Consider the following 18,244-nt stretch of genomic DNA (forward strand, 5'->3'; position numbering starts at 1 on the left):
GGGCATTTTCCCAAACTAAACAAGCTGACATTAGCTGCAAATGCAGAATGTTGAAACTTCTCCTTCTCATTTTCCTGCCTATCTGTAACACATGGATAAATGTGCTCTTAAACAAAAACACAAATATGCTATTAAACGAGTCCTTGGGGAGACAAATACATGTGTTCAGTAGTCCTGTATCTAAAGAACTCTGCATTAAACTTTAGTATTAAGGCAGATAAAGCAAAGAGCAAATAGATGAGAAACTATTTCTCTATTACTAGTCAAGTGAGGAGAAAAACAAAGACAATGAGAATCAATGTCATCTCTAAAACTTTTACTTTGAATAATTGAATTATGAAATGAAATAAAATATGATTCACACTATTACATAAACAGAATATATCGTATTGCTTTAAACTGTCTGACTACGGATACTAAATACTACTGTATATTGTAATTTCAAAAACACGTCCTCAGCACAAAAAACTCCATAGGTTTGGTGGACATCATGCAGGGCTGCGCAGACCGATTGTCGTATGACATCAGAACACTGCTGTCGAATCGCTCTCGCGGTACTTTAATCAGCTGATGTCATATGGCGATCGGCCTGCGCAGCGCCGCATGAAGTCGAACACATTTTTTTTAAAGAAAAGCTTGACAACTGCTTTAAAACAATAAGAGCAAAAAATTTTAACATTTTGGCGACTTCCACCCACAGCGACCATTGGCTATAGGCTACTAAATGTGCGCGTGACCGACTACACAACAACAAGCTTGAGAAAATAAACACGAATGTGACAAGCGCAACATTTGAGTTTCAAGCGATCCGTCCTGATCTGTCAACGTAATCAAGAGGCGGCAAAATGAAGAAGTTCATCAGTAAAGTGAGATTATTTGCAGTTATATATGTTTTTGACTAACTTTATATGTAGGAATTTGATATAAGAGGAGACAAAATGAAGAAGTTCATCAGTAAAGTGAGATTATTTGCAGTTATGTTTTTGACTAACTTTATATGTAGGAATTTGATATAAGAGGAGACAAAATGAAGAGGTTTATCAGTAAAGTGAGATTATTTGCGGTTTTCTATGCCTCTGACTACAGCAATGTAGACGTATCTGTGCACGTGCGCCTATATTATGATTTGATATTCTGAGCTGGTTGTAGCCGGTCTTCCATCTTGGTTTTAGCTGGTGTAACAAGCTGGTCTAGCAAGGTGACCAGATTATTTAATGAAAACCGGTGACATTTCCTAGTTCAATGGTCAAAATATCATCAAAATCTCATTTGTTGTTATCTATGAATTTAAAAAAAATGGGGACAAAATATTTTCTGCAAAAATGACTTTCTTACTTTTGTCTTGTTTTCAGCACAAATATCTATTCTTAAATCATGATGCATTTTCTTCATAAGCAATGTCCCCAAAGAAAAAAAATCTAGCTTTAAGTCAAAAAATATTAAATTGAAGTGAATTTGTGCTTAAAGGTGCAGTGTGTCAATTTTAGCGGCATCTAGTGGTGAGGTTGCGAATTGCAACCAACGACTCAGTCCACGGCTCACCTCTTGCTTTTGAAACACATAGAGAAGCTACGGTAGCCGCCATCGGACAAACATGTCATCATTGGAGACAACTTAGTTTCTGTAGAAACATGGCTGCACAAAATGGGGGCTTCCATGTAAAGGGACCCTCTGTGTATGTAGATAAAAAGTCTCATTCTAAGGAAATAAAAACATAACGGTTCATTATGAAAGGTCTTTATACACCCCTGATAATTTCGTTTTGTATATTATTTTGCATTTCTGTCAAGAGATCCTTCTAAAAATTACACACTGCACCTTTAAAACAAGCCAAAAATCTGGTAAGATTTTTTTGCTTGTTTTAAGCACGAATTTGATATTTTCGGTCTAAAAACTAGACTTATTTTCTTAGGTCATTTTGCTCATCAAGGAACTAAAAAATCAGTGTAGCTTACGGCTCCCTCTGCTGGTAAAAAGAATCATTACATGATTCCTCCGGTCTGGTACATAGACTGTAAAAAGATGGACGACGCCTGTTCGCTCTCTTCCATTGGTGAAAAGTAAAGCCGCCAGTATCCTGCCCTGCGTTCCAGTTAGTTTTTTATGACCTTCCCTTGCTAACTTCCCTCAGTCTCGTTCACTCGGAGCCGGATGTACATCATTGCTTACGCCCTAAGCCCTTGATCACATGGAAAGTGGAGACCGCCCCCTCCATCATTTGAACTGTGCAAAGCCGAGTTGCGGAAGTGACATCACAATCGTGTTGCATTGTGGGATATGGAGCTGCCTGAAGTGTAGATATGAAGTAGACTCGCTCCCTCGGTCAAAATCGAGGGAGCGAGGGTCTGTCCATACAAACTTCCCTCATCCACTTGACGAAGTGGAACGCACTTCAAAATGGCGACCCGGGAAGTGTTTAGGGAAGTTTGCGAGTGCGTGTCTAAAACTGGAGTAGAACGCACCCCTGATACGGCACTGACATCTTGGGTCTTGAGTATGCGCAGTAGCGATTTCGGGCAGGAGTGAGCAGGAAGTAAAGCTGCCAAATCAAGACCCCGCCCTTGCTCTCGCAGAATGCGCATATCACACGATATCACAGCTGTCAATCATGACGTGACACCTCCGTTTTATATCATTAAATAACTAACTAAACACCAACTTATTTTAAAAACAAACATTTGAATTTACATCAGCGTGAACTACAGTAAATGACAGAAACCAGCTTCAGAAAAAAGATAGTTGAAGTGTATTTAAATTGTTTAGTTGGTCTTAAGTCCCATTGAATAACATGAGGGAGGCGGGGTTTATGACCTATACTGGGACCAGTCACTGGGGGGCAATCGAGACGTTTTGGCTTCACTTTTCAGGGCTTGTGCGGCACGCTTGGTCTGGTATGCTGATCAGGTTTTCAGTGTATTTGCTGGTTGCTTTGGACGTGCTGTAAAACGGGGACATTTCTGGGGACAGCTCCAGTCGGGGACAGAACACCAAAAAACGGGACTGTCCCTGGAAAACGGGGACGTCCGGTCACCTTAGTCTAGCTGTGATTTGGTCACTTTTTAAGATGGAAGACCAGCTGACCCACCAGCTTTGCCAGGCTGGGAGGACTAGCTTAAACCAGCTACTGCCACCTTAACCCTTTAACTACATCTCAACGGTTGAGCACATCTTTAGTCAAAATATTTTATTGAGAGGAGTACCTAAGCTGTCTCTACCATATGCTTGAGGTATTCAAAAAATTAGCTTGAGGTATGTTGTGCCAAAAAATCCACTAGATGTCAGAATGTCAGTCAACAGCACTTGTCACAACATTTCTTCTGGATGTCAGAGACAATCACTCCTGCCATGCCAACGACATTGCTCCTGCATGGCATGGCAGGAGCAAAAAAAATTGTTTGACATATTACACTTTAAGGGCCCTAAACTTTGGTGTGTTTTTAATAATTTTTTCAAAGCATGCTTTACCAAACCGTTGATTTGTCACTTTATGGTAAAAGTAGAAAAGCTAAGCTAATATTTTTAGATCATCCATTTCTGTAGTCAGAATGTACTACTGTTAAATATTTGCTTTGAACGAACTGTTGCCAGTAAATAACATAAATGTAAAATCTACAGTAAGTTACTGGCAGCTTAGTCTTGTGTAGCTGGTGTTTTTCGCTGCTTTTTCTGGAAAAAGCCCGCCTACGAGGCTGTTTTGACCGACATGTCAAACAACCAATCACAGTTTGTTTTTGGTCTAGCGTCACGTTTTGGACTCCCCACAATAACAAGCCGGCTGGCAACAAGTTGGTTATTGAAATAACCAGCCATTTCTGATCATTCACAGCTACGAATATGAAACCCAGGCAGTTAAAAGGTTAAACCAGCTGCCAGCTTATGTTGGTTTTAGCTGTATTTTTCAGATAGGGTTTGTAAGAAATGCAAACCTTCCCCGTGGAAAATCCATTGCTTTGTTTAATTCAACAAGTGAAATTAAAACCCAATGTTGCAAAATTATTTGTAAATATAATTTTACCAGTGACAGTTTCAGGCGGTTGATATCTTCTTGGAATAACATACCGTTCCTTGCTTGGAATGTCGAGATTGCCCAGTCAGAATCAAGCATTCGTTCCCAGCGCGAGCGACGTTCAGAGGTTTAGCTGTGAATACCAAAGGTAATCAATTTACCAAATTACCACGGTTACCTCGCTTTTGCTAATAAAAGCGTGGTTAATTTCCCTAAGGGCTATGCATCAAGTGAACGGGTCCAACAGCCCAGGAATGCACATTAAAAGAACATAAAAATTCCTCTTTTATAAGGGTCGAGATTTTCTCCCCATTGTAAACCAAAAACCTAACATGCAGTTTGTGCCTTTGGGGACTGGTAAATTATTAACTAGGCCATGAGTTTAGTTGTGACTAATGTAAGGTTTATGTGTGTAGTTATGATTATAACTTATTGTGTATATTGCTAATCCATTTGCATTAGCTACTCATCTTTACTGTGACATGTGATATTTTGCATAGTTGTGCAACTGTGCGATACTTACTGTACACACTGTAGTACAATATAAAGCAATGCTCCAAAGTCGTCAACAAAAAGGTACAGAATTGTATTGTCATCAGTACAAAGCATACAAGTTAAAGTTTACATGCCTGTGTTAGGAAATCAACGAAATGCCTTTTAACTGAATTTCTCTGTACAGTATATTGGTGTTTGTGTAAGTTGAGTAGACAGGCCTGTAAGCGAGCAGCGTTTGTGTGTGTTGAATAATGCATTTCTGTGATGCACTCTTCCCTACTTATCATGCAACTGCATTAAGCTCACTCCATCTTTTCCTCTTACGCATTATATCTCCTGCTATTGCAATCTCTTATCTTATGTATGGGTGATTCTCCCGAAATCCAAGAAGGTGTCCAGCATCAGATTTTAAAAAAAAAGCCCTTTAAGCTAATTTTTTTGCACATATAAGATTAAGGTCTGAACTTACTATAACCATTATTTTTAGAGCATTTAAAAAATATTTCCTATAGATTTATTTACATTTATACATTATCATTATAAAAAATTATCATTACCGCAACATGATATATGCATTTACAAACTCATGTTTCGGTAATGAGAACTAAAACGTTGTCTAGAGACTATGACAAACAATAATGGGAGAAAAAATAAAAACTGCTTACCTGGTAGCCATCTTGAGTGTCACAGTCAATTATGTCCCTTCCAACATTTTTTTTGAAAATGTTAGTTCCTTGAGGGCTTAAACAATGATTGAAAATTGTTGCGGAGGATGAGAAAATTTTTATTGTCTCTACATTTACCAATGATCACCAAAAACCACATGTTTCTTTACTGTAAATGGTTATAGTATAACAGGCACTGAAGCTTTTTATTTTTTCGATTTTTTAATTATAAATATTTCCATGTCAAATAACCCAAATCCAGTCATGGACACATTGCGGTAATGAAAATTTTCCCCTTAAATGTGGAAAAACAACAAAATTGGTTTGTATGATGTCATTTAAAATCATGTGCAAACTAGTACGTGAAGAGATGTTTGTAACGGTATGCTTCTTATTTTGATACTCTTACTTTGCATTTACTTTTTTGTCAAAATATTTCATGACACGTCTAATTTCGCGAGAAATGCTCCATAGGTAAAGGTACTGTAATAGTGTGTGAATTCAGTTCATATGTTTTTACATGTCTCTAGTCTGTGACTCAGCCAGGCTGGAATTCATTACTTAAGTAATGTCGGTAAAAGTTTTAGCATGCCAGTTTTGGACTATAATGATTTTCCTTCCAAAAGGAGGAAAATGTTCGGCTATGATCGCAACAAATGCAGGACATTTAGTTGCTTGATTGCTTTTCCTTATGATTTGCCTCACCCACAGTGTAAATCATTTGTCTGAAATACATTTACATTTATGCATTTGGCAGATGCGACTTTCCAAAGCATTCCACTTGCATGGACCGAACAAATACTTAATATATTGTATCATACTTTAGTTTGGATATGATGTTGTGCACTTACAATAGATATCTTTGAGTTTTTGCAAGCACGTTTTTTATGATGGAATCCTCACCATGCAATGGCTTTTTTATGAAGCTAATTTTTGCTCCATGCAGGATACAGTCTCGGGGTGGGTTCTCATTTAAGGAAATGTGTGTATGTGTGGTGAAAGGAAGGGGTGTTGGTGTGAAGGGAGGGCTGTGGTCATGTTTCCACGATTTGTTCAGGGGTGATGTTCGTTTCCTGTTGGCAGGAATGCGTGTGGTTATGTTTTACTCAATTACAATGCTCTTGAAACCCTTAACTGTGAAAGTGTGCATTTCTTTGTTTACTTGAAGGAAATTCATAGCTTGAGTGAACTTTTTTCTGTCCTTTTCTCCTCCTTCAAGGCTGTCCTTGGTCTGTCCGTCTGGATCAGCCTCTCTCAGACATCACAGCTGTGCCACGCACTCCTTCCTCCACATCCATCTCTTCCCTCTCGCTCTCCGTCACTGTCTCTATCGTTCTCCGATCACTCTGTCAGTAGTGGTCCTCTCTGCTTTCGTGGGGGAGGCTGGAATATCTGGTTTCCTGAACAATGGAAACTCAATCAGGAAATGGACCCGATGTGATAAAAGAAGGACAGTTCGCTCGTTCGTCTCCTCTCGCGGTGCGGCCTGCGGACGCTAAAGAGGACCTGGAGGAGAACAGGCACATTGAGAAGTTTGACATTCCACTCAACAGCCTGAAGCGAATGTTTGAAAACCCTCCACCGCAACATGTGGTAAGTCTTAGAGAGAATGAGTGAATGGAAAGAAGCCAAATTGACTGTGGTTTGAGTTTGTCTTGTCTGTCTGTTTATTAAGAGAGATAGTTGTGTATTTTGTCTGACTTTTCAATCGTGGCCGTAAGACACTGACAGCAGAGTGAGAAAAAGACGAGAGAGAAAAGACAGCTGTTGCTTAACTTTGTGGAAAGTGTTCCTGTGGCTCAACTGGTGGAGCACTCCACCAACAATGCCAAGGTTGTGGATTTGAATCCCAGGGAACATATTGTGATAAACTGTACCTTAAGTACACTGTTTTGCCTCTGGTAGACACTTTTATCCAAACCCCCTTACAATGTTGAAAAAACAAAAAGTATAAACTAGTCATCTATTCTCAAGATCTTGCCAAGTACTCCACAGCTTGTTATCTGGAGATGCATATCACTGACATTTGTGAGGGTCATTTGTTTCCCACTGATCTTTACGTTCCTAACTTTATTGCTCCTAGAGCTGTGCTGCTTTCCAGATTTAAAATTCAAGTGAACTGGATGATAATTTTTAAAAAGTAGGCTGATAACACAACTTGCAACATAGTAGCGATTTTTCCATTTTATTTCGCATTTTGCCAGTGGTGTTATCAGAACAACATTTCCAGTTTCTCAAAGCTAACTGTCAGCTATATTGCTGAAAACCACCTGTTTGCCTGCATTACTTAGCTGGTAAAGTTGATCAGCAGTGGCAGCTCGTGACTGCTCTTCCGAGGGGCGCAAATTCAAAATATGTGTTCGGAACGTCGTGTGTTGCTCGTGTTTTCAAAATATGTTTTGTGAACCATGTGCATCACGTGTTTTGTCAAAATAAGTGCCTGCTGCACACGCGTCAAAACCGTTAAGGATAAAAGAGACCCTCATGTTCACAAAATACACGCAAGACACTCCCTTAACAGTGAACTCTGATTACGCATGAGATTATGGGAGTATCTGGCGAACGCGAGCGTCTCTTTTATCATAAACCCTTTAGACGCGTCTGCAGCAGGCACTTATTTTGACAAGACACGATAGGTTCACTCGACGCGCCAAAACACATATTTTGAAATTACGAACTACACACATGATGGGCTACATACACGTTGTGACAAACTTTGCATCGTGCGCCCTCAAAAAAAGAAGTCATCGGCCGCCACTGTTGATCAGCACGATCTTTATTGTGTTACTGGTTGACCATAAAATTGCTGGTGGTTACACTTTAGCAAAAAAAATGGATGAAACACCAGCTGGCACCATAATCCTAAACTTCCCATACATTTTTAAAGCAGGGTAACTCTCTGTCAGTGGATATCCATGGTTTATGTCACTATAACGTATACAGAGCTCATGAATATTAATGAACTGGTGCTGAAATCTTCCTGGTTTAGTCACATTACCTAATTAATATTAATTCTCTATACATTGCCTTCGTACTGTTTATGAATGAAAGCTTAATAATATAGTATCTTGCACAGATTTGCCAAATATTTACTCTGCTTAAACTATCAATTATAACGAATAAATAATTCAGACCTCATTGTCTGGATGACAAAGCGATGACAATTTACACCTATAGTGTACCTATGTCATTGCTAAAAACACATCATTTTGCGTATTTGGTATAATACAATGTGTTTGCGTGGTTTATGGTTAAAAAAAACACAGTATTTTCCAAATACTGTTGTTTTTTGTAGCTCCAGATATACTGCTTTTCTCAAACGCCCTGATTTTATACAAAGCTCATCGATCTGAAAAGCGCTGTGTCCCTGATTGGCCAGCTGATCTGTACGTTGTGGCCTGAATACCTCTAATCAGCCGTAAATGTGACGCTCCTTCCCATGTTTGAAAGATCTGCGTCATCGTTTACCTTGGGGTTTCTACCTTTTACATATTATTAACATGTACTAATACACACACACCAAAGGAAATGTAAAATCGTGAATCGGACGATAGGTGCTCTTTAACATATAAAGTTAACAACATCAAAAAAATAAACAATTTAAGCAATAAAAAAATTAGCCAAAACAAACATGTGATGGGATTTATGTGATAACTTTATGCATTAGCGTTTTTACTGCGTTTACTGCATTTTAGATTTATTTAGAGACAAGATTTAGCAGCAGTTATTGATTTTTATTGACATCCATAAATACAGATTGGTTGAATCCATTAAAGGGGACATTTCACAAGACTTTTTTAAGATGTCAAATAAATCTTGGTGTCTCCAAAGTACATATGTGAAGTCCTAGCACTAAATACCATATAGATAATTTATTATAGCATGTTAAAATTGCCACTTTGTAGGTGTGAGCTAGAATGTGCCGTTTTGTGTGTGTCCTTTTAAATGCAAATGAGTTGATCTTTGCACTAAATGGCAGTGCTGTGATTGGATGGTGCAGATTAAAGGGCGGTGTTATCCCCTTCTGACATCACAGGACAGCCAACTTTCAATTTCATATTTTACGTGCTTGCAGAGTATGGTTTACAAAAAAAAGTTACTGGGTTGATCTTTTACAAATTTTCTAGGTCGATAGAGGCACTGGGGACCCAATTATAGCACTTAAACATGGAAAAAGTATGATTTTCTTGATTTGTCCACTTTAAGAGTCTGATAAAAAAAGCTTATTTACAAGATAACATGTCAGCCGTACTTGGAGGGTTTTGCGTCAGAGCTCTTCATTTATATAAGAGTAATTTGGATTAAGAGATTAGACGAGAGGGAAAAACTTTCATTGTTATCATAGTTTGGCAAATTTGCTGCATTTTTCATGCATGGGAAGATCCATTAACTATTAAATTAATCCGCCCAAAGAGAGAGAGATGAAAGGTCACATCAGCACACACTTGACTCGCATACATAAACACACAACAAAGCTAAACACAACTACAACAGAAACTGCCACTGGCAATAAACTTGTGGGAAACAAATCAACCGTGCACTGACGTGCATAGACATACACACACACACAAAATGTTTCACTATGTTATTTAAACTTATTTTTGGATTCTTTCCGCAACACTGGCTTTCTTATAAATAACCCTGTAATTTGCATGTGGTGCATGTGTGCGTGTGCAGTCGGGCAGGGTAAAACCATCTGATATGAGAGAGCCGTGGTATTAAACATATAAAGAGAAATTAATGTACTAACATTAATATGCTTATTTCACTCATATGCACAAACAAACAAACACAGCAAAGCCTGACCGATGTTGAGTGTATTTTCCTTAAGCTTAATTGGTAGTATATGTCGGAAAGGTTATGAGTTCAGTTCACAGGAAATGCACTGTACAGTATACTGAAGGACACTAAGTGCACTTCACTGTAAGTCTCTTCAAATAAAACTGTCTGTCAAATGCATGCATGTAAATTATTATATTGACTGTGTTGTACAGTCTGGATTTGGACCACTAAAACCAGATAAGACCTACAAACCACTTTTCAGGGATACAGTCAATAAACAACTAGTTAGTCTATAAGATTCCCTTCAGGGCTGCTTTTCCTGAAATAATCTCTTCCATATTTAGTGAGGTGTCATCCGATTGTGCAATGCCTTTTGCAGTTTATATTGTTCGTTTATATTATTATTATTATTTTATATTTAAAGGAATAGTCTACTCATTTTCAATATTAAAATATGTTATTACCTTAACTAAGAACTGTTGATAAATCCCTCTATCATCTGTGTGCGTGCACGTAAGCGCTGGAGCGCGCTGCGACGCTTCGATAGCATTTAGCTTAGCCCCATTCATTCAATTGTACCATTTAGAGATAAAGTTAGAAGTGACCAAACACATCAACGTTTTTCCTATTTAAGACGAGTAGTTATACGAGCAAGTTTGGTGGTACAAAATAAAACGTAGCGCTTTTCTAAGCGGATTTAAAAGAGGAACTATATTTTATGGCGTAATAGCACTTTTGGGAGTACTTCGACTCGCCTGAAAAGTCCGTTCCCTTCTCACTCTCACAATGGGAGAGGGAGCGTGTTACTGCGCCGAGTCGAAGCACTCCCAAAAGTGCTATTACGCCATAAAATATAGTTCCTCTTTTAAATCCGCTTAGAAAAGCGCTACGTTTTATTTTGAACCACCAAACTTGCTCGTATAACTACTCGTCTTAAATAGGAAAAACGTTGATGTGTTTGATCACTTCTAACTTTATCTCTAAATGGTACCATTGAATGAATGGGGCTAAGCTAAATGCTATCGAAGCGTCGCAGGCGCGCTCCAGCGCTTACGTGCACGCACACAGATGATAGAGGGATGTATCAACAGTTCTTAGTTAAGGTAATAACATATTTTAATATTGAAAATGAGTAGACTATTCCTTTAAGGGGTGGTTCAATGGTATTTCAAGCATTCTGACTTATTAACACAGTTATAGAGGTGTTTTCTTATGCTAAACGTAGGCAAAGTGTCAAAAAAGTTGGGCGTGTTACAGAGTATTTTTGTGCCGAATCCACTTTGCCAGGGTTCGTACAAGTTTCGGAAAGTTTTTTTTGATTACAGGTCCAGCTGACGTTTCAGGTTTTTTTTATACGTACACTTCTTTATATGGGCACTTCCCCCGGAAAACCCCGCCCACCCGTCAATCAGCGGGAGATGCTAGAACTTGCAAACATCAAATCACGCGAGATAGCTTTGTTTAATTTTAAAACTCAACAATGGCACGAAAGAAGAAGTGTGTTTTTGGATGTAAGGAGAAGAAAGTCAGCCTTAGGAAAACAATGGATATAGTTTATTATCCAGGGTAGCAGCGGAGTTTTGCGTGTGTGATAGATGCGCTGAATTTTCCCAACCGGGTCATGAGTTGCATGCGGTAAGTAGGACTTCTTTCTTATGTTGGAAATAGGCGCGTGCAAATTATAAAAATGACACGAACATGTAGTGAAACATAAGTTTAACAGTGTTGTATAAAGTGTTACATGACTCGCACTCGCTCCTCCCGCGGTAGTAACTCCTCCTTCTTTATTTTTTCGTACGTTATCGGAAAGATTCAGTAAAGCTAATATTTCTTTTATAAATCTGATTAAACTAAAGACTCTTCGGAGATATAAAGGATGTCATACTACTCTATAGGTACTCCAGATGAACATCAGAAATGCAGAAACAGCGTGTGTTATGTGGGCATTAATAGCTTTTGCCTTTTTATGTACAAAATGTTTATTTGTACACTTACTTTACCAGCGCTGATTTATACACTGTTATCTATGCATACTGTACACATTATATTAAACACAACCATTGTTCATCATTATTAACCTTACAATCGGATAATGAGTTAAGTAAGAGTTTAATAATACAATGTCTTTATTAAGTATTGCCTTGTAAATTTAAAAGAATAGATAAAAGGCAGATTGAAAATGTTGCATGTGGTTGATTGAAATTTTTTATTAGATTTTTTTTTATTTTTATATTAAACCAATAAACAAAGAAGAACCCAATAAATATACATTTAAAAACATTACGTTATCATCATTGCACAGGAGTAAATTTTAGGTGTAATTTGACGATTGTCCTGCAAGTGACCGTGTAACCTTGTAAGATTTTTTACATCTTATAAGATTTTCAAAATGTGTTTAATATTTACGATTCGCGATCGGGGCGGCTCCGTCGTTCTTCCGATCAGGTTTGGACACTCTTAACACACCTCATACCAAGGGAAAATCTGATAAGATAATCTGTAGAACCATCAATATAATCGGGTCATACTGTAGCTAGGGTTGTCGGAAGGGGGAAAATCAGAATCAAAATCAACCCGATTATCTTTTGGTGTGTACCCAGCATTAGGGATCTTTGATTAGTCCAGATCACTCGTAGGTCTACAAGGATTTTCAAGTGCTACTTGATGCTTTTGTGAAACGGCCCGTAAGTCTGAGATGATTCATATGACTGTTTTTACGATCTACTTAGCCTTACAATGCTTTTGAGAAACGCAGCCCAGTGCAGTTAAATTACATTACATTTATGCATTTGGCAAACGCTTTTATCCCAAGCGATTTATCAGTATGTACAGTATGTTTTCTGGGATTCAAACCCATGACCTTTACACTGCTAAGACAGTAACAGTAGTGCAACATAAGAATAATAAAAAAATTATTGGGATAGTTTACACAAAAGAGAAACTTTTGTCATTACACACATCTGTGTGTTTAGTAACATTTTTCAAAATATCTTCCTTTGTATTTAGCAGAACAAAGACATTTTTAAACAGATCAGGGGCACCATTCACTTCCATATTATTCTTTCTTGCTACCATGGAAGTCAATGGTGCTCACAATCTGCTTTGTTACAAACATTCTTTATAATATCTTCATATGTATACATCAGAACAAAAAAACATTTATACAGGTTTGTAACAAATTCAATTTTAATTTGTGCAGCTCCATCCATTTATTTTATGGAGTTTCTATAGATATACCGGTACCAAGTTACAGCCTACTGGCTGCATCTACTGTAAATACAGTACATACTATCTGGTTCCTCCATAGTTTACAAATTTACACTATGCACTAAAAATATGTATATGCTTTTTTTAAGGGAATTCAATTTAACTAAAAACTAGTGGGTAAAATTAGCCGGAAAGCAAAACTACAAAGTGTATAAATAGCATCTGGACCATATAGGTGATTAGCTGTAGTATACCACATATTTTCAGCATACTTTTATTGCACAGTGCCCATGTGAATTATGATTCATTTCACTAATAAAACAAAAAAAGATTCTTGACTCATGACTGAGATATTTTGCACACAAGCAACATGTTTTTGATTTAGTGACTAATTGTTGGCGCCATTCGCACAGGAAGGAGATTGCTAGAGATCTATCGCATCTATCTGAAACAAAACCTCTCAACCCCACAGGGGGTTTTAATATTTCATGATCCCATCGTAGAGACACATGCTTAACTCTCTTTCTATCTCTCATTCATTATTAGTATACAGAGAAACTGATAAAGTGTTTCAGAAGAGTTTTACTCATGAAATCCTTCAATAAATCACATTTAAATTGTTCATCAAAGTTCATCCAAGGTTTAGATAATAAGCTATTTTGTAACAGATCTGTTGTTGCACATTCTGTCCAGCAGATGTCAACAATATTACAAGCAAAAGTGAATCTGTGCTGTATAAAACTATACCAGTCAGCTTATCAAATAGCCCTCTGGTTGGCATGATTCTGATTGGTCAGTCGCAACATTCGACCATCTGTTATTCATTATAACAACCCCCAAAACTGATAACACTCAGGGTACTGCGAGTTATCTTGACTGGTACTACTACTAATATCTGTTTCTTTTCCATTTGTTACAAATAAAATATTTCAAATCAATATTTCACCTCAAATGTTTTGCTTATGTGGCAAGTAGCTGTGTAATAGGCAGAGTAATATACATTCTACCAGCTGTCTTACGTAATAAACCCATTCACGTTGCTACATTATCTAAATATTAACATCTGCAATGCAGAAGCAACTGATTTTAAGAGTACTGGAGAAAAGTAAAGCATTTAAAATAAGTATATTTTCGTTCTTTATGAAAGGATAAAGTAATATTGTTTATTTATAATGTACATGTATATATTTATTTAGTTTGATATGCATTTTAGCCTATATGGGACTTTAAGTTATGGCCTGAGAAAAGGGGGATTTATGTAAAAAGGAGTGATTTTAATATAATCGTTTTGAAATATTGAAGAGAAAATTTTTACATACTGTACTGTAATGAATACATTAGTTTTAAGATCATTCTAGTGCAATTTCAGCATGATTTCTCCCATGTCTCAATAATATGTGATGCAATGCAGAGGAAATCATTGTTTGACTGTGTTTGGATATTCAGTCTCATTATAAACAACTCATCACAGTGTTTAGTTGAAGAGATCTTATTTCCTGCAATATTGTTTGTTTTCTTGGAGCAGATATGTATGTGCGTGCTTAAGGAATAGTGTGAAAAACATGATACATCCTTGTGAATAAAATAGATTAGACCAAATGTCCATGCTGGCCCAGGTTGGTTTATGCTGGTTAGTGCTGGTTTAACACTGGTCTTGCTGCACTGTAAAAATACTTGGCTGCCTTAAAATTTTTTGTTGAATCAACTCAGATTTACAAGTCATTTTAACTTACTATTATTTATCTTGACTAGAGATGAGATGTTATAACTACAGGTGAGTTGTTATAACTTATAAAATGAAGTTGACTTTTCTCAACTATATTTTATTAGTTGTGACAACTTATCTCTGTTGACATGACTTTTTTTACAGTGTGGTTGACCATTGTTCACTGTAAAATTTCCCTGTTGCACTTAAATGTTTAAGTTGAATCAATTTGAAATTACATTTAATTTTAACTTTCCTGCTTTTAATTTTCACATATTTCATATTTTTTAAATATGAAAACAAGGGCAAGTTATTTCTGTTCTATTTTCATCACATATCCAACAATTGCCGAATGAATAATAGCCTCTTTCACACAATAATTCTGGTAAATTACCATGAATTTACCAGAATGAATTTACCGGTAAATACAAAAATGTGCTGTTCACACATGCAGTGACGTTCCGTCTTTTTACCAGTAAGACATCATTCACACATCAGTATCAAAATCGGTAAACTCGGAGAGAAAGCGGAAGTTACCTGTGGCGCGCAGCCGCGAGCTCCGTGTCGTATTTGTACACAATGGCGGGTTATGACTGAATATCGTCGGTCAGTATTTTGTTGTTTTCACATCTGTGGCAAACGGTCGCAAAGTTGCTCGTGAACAAACAACATTGCGTAGGCGTCGTCAAACGGAACCTTAGCTTCACCGAGGGTGTACTAAGGACGTCTGCAATTTGGCAAAGATGGTAAGCTGTTTTAAACAACTCTGAAGAAATGTGGATGTTAACTTCAGTTGTGCTTGACTTTTAAGCAGCATGGGTGTGGAAACGAACGTAAACAGTGCGGGGGTAAACGCGTCATCTGTTTAAAAACGTTCTGATTGGCCCGATCTGTCAGCGCGGTCTGACGTCGTCCGTTCTAAATGCCGGTAATCCTATATTTTTCGTTCACACATAGCGCTTACCGGTAAATTACTGGTAATCTTACAACCTGTCTTACTCGTAAATTGGGAGCACTGATTTACCGGAAAGGTTCTGTTCACACACGACATGTTAACTGCAATTTACCAGTAAATTACCAGTAAAGACTGTATGTGTGAAAGGGACTAATGATGAGGTAAAAAGTGGTCTTTTATAAATGTACGTGAAACTTGAGCATGAGCTGCCTCATATAGCCAAAAATGCTATACCATTTTTTGTCTTAGGTCATTTTCTACAAAATGAGTCTATTCACAGCATTTTCTTTGGTTGTGTGCATGAATAATCCCTTGCTATTTATTGTATGTGCAAAACAAAACAAAGTACCTTTATGTGAAAAAATTATTTTTACACCCTTCAGTAAAATAAGAATAACTTTTCAATTCGACATGCTAAAGAGATTATTCTTTTTTTGGGTGTTTACTGTCTGCTGCTGGTAACAGCTAGAACTGTCTGCAGTCTGCTAGAGTACACAGAACCAGAGCTATTCACTTTCAAAGACAGTGTTTACAACACAAAAAAAGAAAAATTGGTGTTTTATCATATGAAAAACAACATAAATAACAATATTTTTCACAAACAGCAGCTTTTTATGTAACTTCAAAGGGTTTTCTGTAAAATAATAAAGATAATGCATTTATTCCACTGTATGTGGTTATGGGAACGCTTCAAATGTTTTTAGGCAGAAATTGAATGCAAAAATTTTATTATTCCTCCCTTTAGTTGGAATAGAATAACTTTTTTAATACATGATAGAAATTTTTTTTCCCCCTCTAAGCTAACATTTGCTGGAATTAAACAAAACTGTCTGCAGGTTTTTGGAGCACTCAGGGCCAGAGTTATACACTTTTCAAATAAAGACTTTAGAAAAAAAAATCATAAAGCGCCATTTTATTTGTGTGTTTATTAGAGGACTGACAACACATACAACCATGTTTAGCACTTTCAACAGTGTTTTATGTTATTTCAAAGGGTTTCCTGTAAAATGATACTAAACTTTCTGCGTGTGGGTATGGGAAGCTTTTGAATTTGGGTATAGGCCAAATCCAGGCGGAAATCCTCAAAGTAACCTCAGAGCGTGACTGGTTAAATGATAAAAAATAAAGTTGAAATAGGTAATTCAGCTTTAGTTTTTATTATTTATAGCTACTTCTCATTAGTTAAGATAGTTTAAATAAATTGTAAATTCAAGTTGATTCAACTTAAAAAATTAAGTGTAACAAGGATTTTTTTTTTACTGTGTAGCGACACTGGTAACCAGCATGAAAAGAGGCTTTTTAATAAATGAATGCCGTTTTCGAGTTTGTAATTTGTTACAAAACAAATTATTTCATTTTTTTTATCATAAATGTGATTTATGCTGGTATTTATGAAGTGAAAAATAAATCTTAATATTATATGTGGTAATTGACATCATGCCACAGGTGCGGTCCATGGAGCTTAACTTTTTTAAACCTGGATCATTCCTTACGTTTAGTTTTAAGTAGCCGTTTACAAGGGCTAAACCTAGCTGACAGTTAATCGCTGGCCTGACACTGCTAAATATACCCTACAAACACAGTAACGGCTAAAAGTGTAGAAAGTATTACATGCTGTCATCTTGCTCTTTTATCCCTGTGCTATATGTGGAGCTAAAAGCGGGTCCTTGTGACTGTTTCTGGCTGCCTTTAGTGTTAAAAAGCAAAACAGATCTGTCGGTCAAGGTCAGGCGACAATAACTCAGATATTTAGACGTTTGGATGTTAACGCACTGTCACAGGATGTTTGGTATGTGTGCTTGTGTCATCTCATACGTGTGCATGGTAATCATACCACGTCTGCACTCTATGCAGATAAATGTGCGGCCTTGTTCTCACAAATTCTTTTTTTCTTTGTTTACTTTTCTTTGTCTTTCTTTCTTTTTTAAAGGGATAGTTCACCCAAAATGAAAATTCTGTCTGTCATTTACTCAAAATCTCAAATTGGCTACAGACCTGAAAAATTTCTTTGTTTTTTGAACACAAAGGAAGATATTTTGAGCTATGTTTGTTTTTCTTACTATGGAAGTCAGTGGTGCTTCTGTTTTCTGCTTCATTACAGTTATTATTTTATGTTTATTTCTTTCTTGTTATTGTAAAGCATTTTAAATTATATTTGATGTTTGTGTTGGCAAATATTAACAGAATCTTTCATGGGGAAGATAGCTGTAAATGCTGTTAGTGTGTGTGTGCGCACGAGAGAGAGAGAGAGAGAGAGAGAGAGAGAGAGAGAGAGAGAGAGAGAAAGAACTGCCACGCTGTCTTGTTTTTCTAACTTCAGGTCAGTGACTCATGTTTAAATATGTCCACTTATCACAGAGACAGCAGAGTAATGGGACACTCTCAGTGGTGCCTACAAAAACAGGAAAGCCCCTTACACACACACACAC

The 18,244-nt window shown here is 37.1% G+C and overlaps 1 protein-coding gene across 2 annotated transcripts in view; it reads left to right on the forward strand.

Moving 5' to 3' along the window:
* The first annotated feature begins 731 nt into the window (after positions 1–731).
* The window catches only part of xirp2a (xin actin binding repeat containing 2a), a 47,035-nt gene continuing 29,522 nt past the window's right edge, over positions 732–18,244 (forward strand). Inside the window, exons 1-2 of one of the 2 annotated variants that reach the window (XM_055212108.2) lie at positions 732–866; positions 6,386–6,759. In XM_055212108.2, the coding sequence (XP_055068083.2) occupies positions 6,574–6,759 (186 nt within the window). In that variant the 5' untranslated portion in view covers positions 732–866; positions 6,386–6,573. Of the gene's footprint in view, positions 867–6,348; positions 6,760–18,244 lie in introns of those variants that run through there. The other variant, XM_055212109.2, reaches the window with a different exon arrangement.

The sequence above is a fragment of the Misgurnus anguillicaudatus genome, chromosome 8, assembly GCF_027580225.2.
Source record: "Misgurnus anguillicaudatus chromosome 8, ASM2758022v2, whole genome shotgun sequence".
NCBI lineage: Eukaryota > Metazoa > Chordata > Actinopteri > Cypriniformes > Cobitidae > Misgurnus > Misgurnus anguillicaudatus.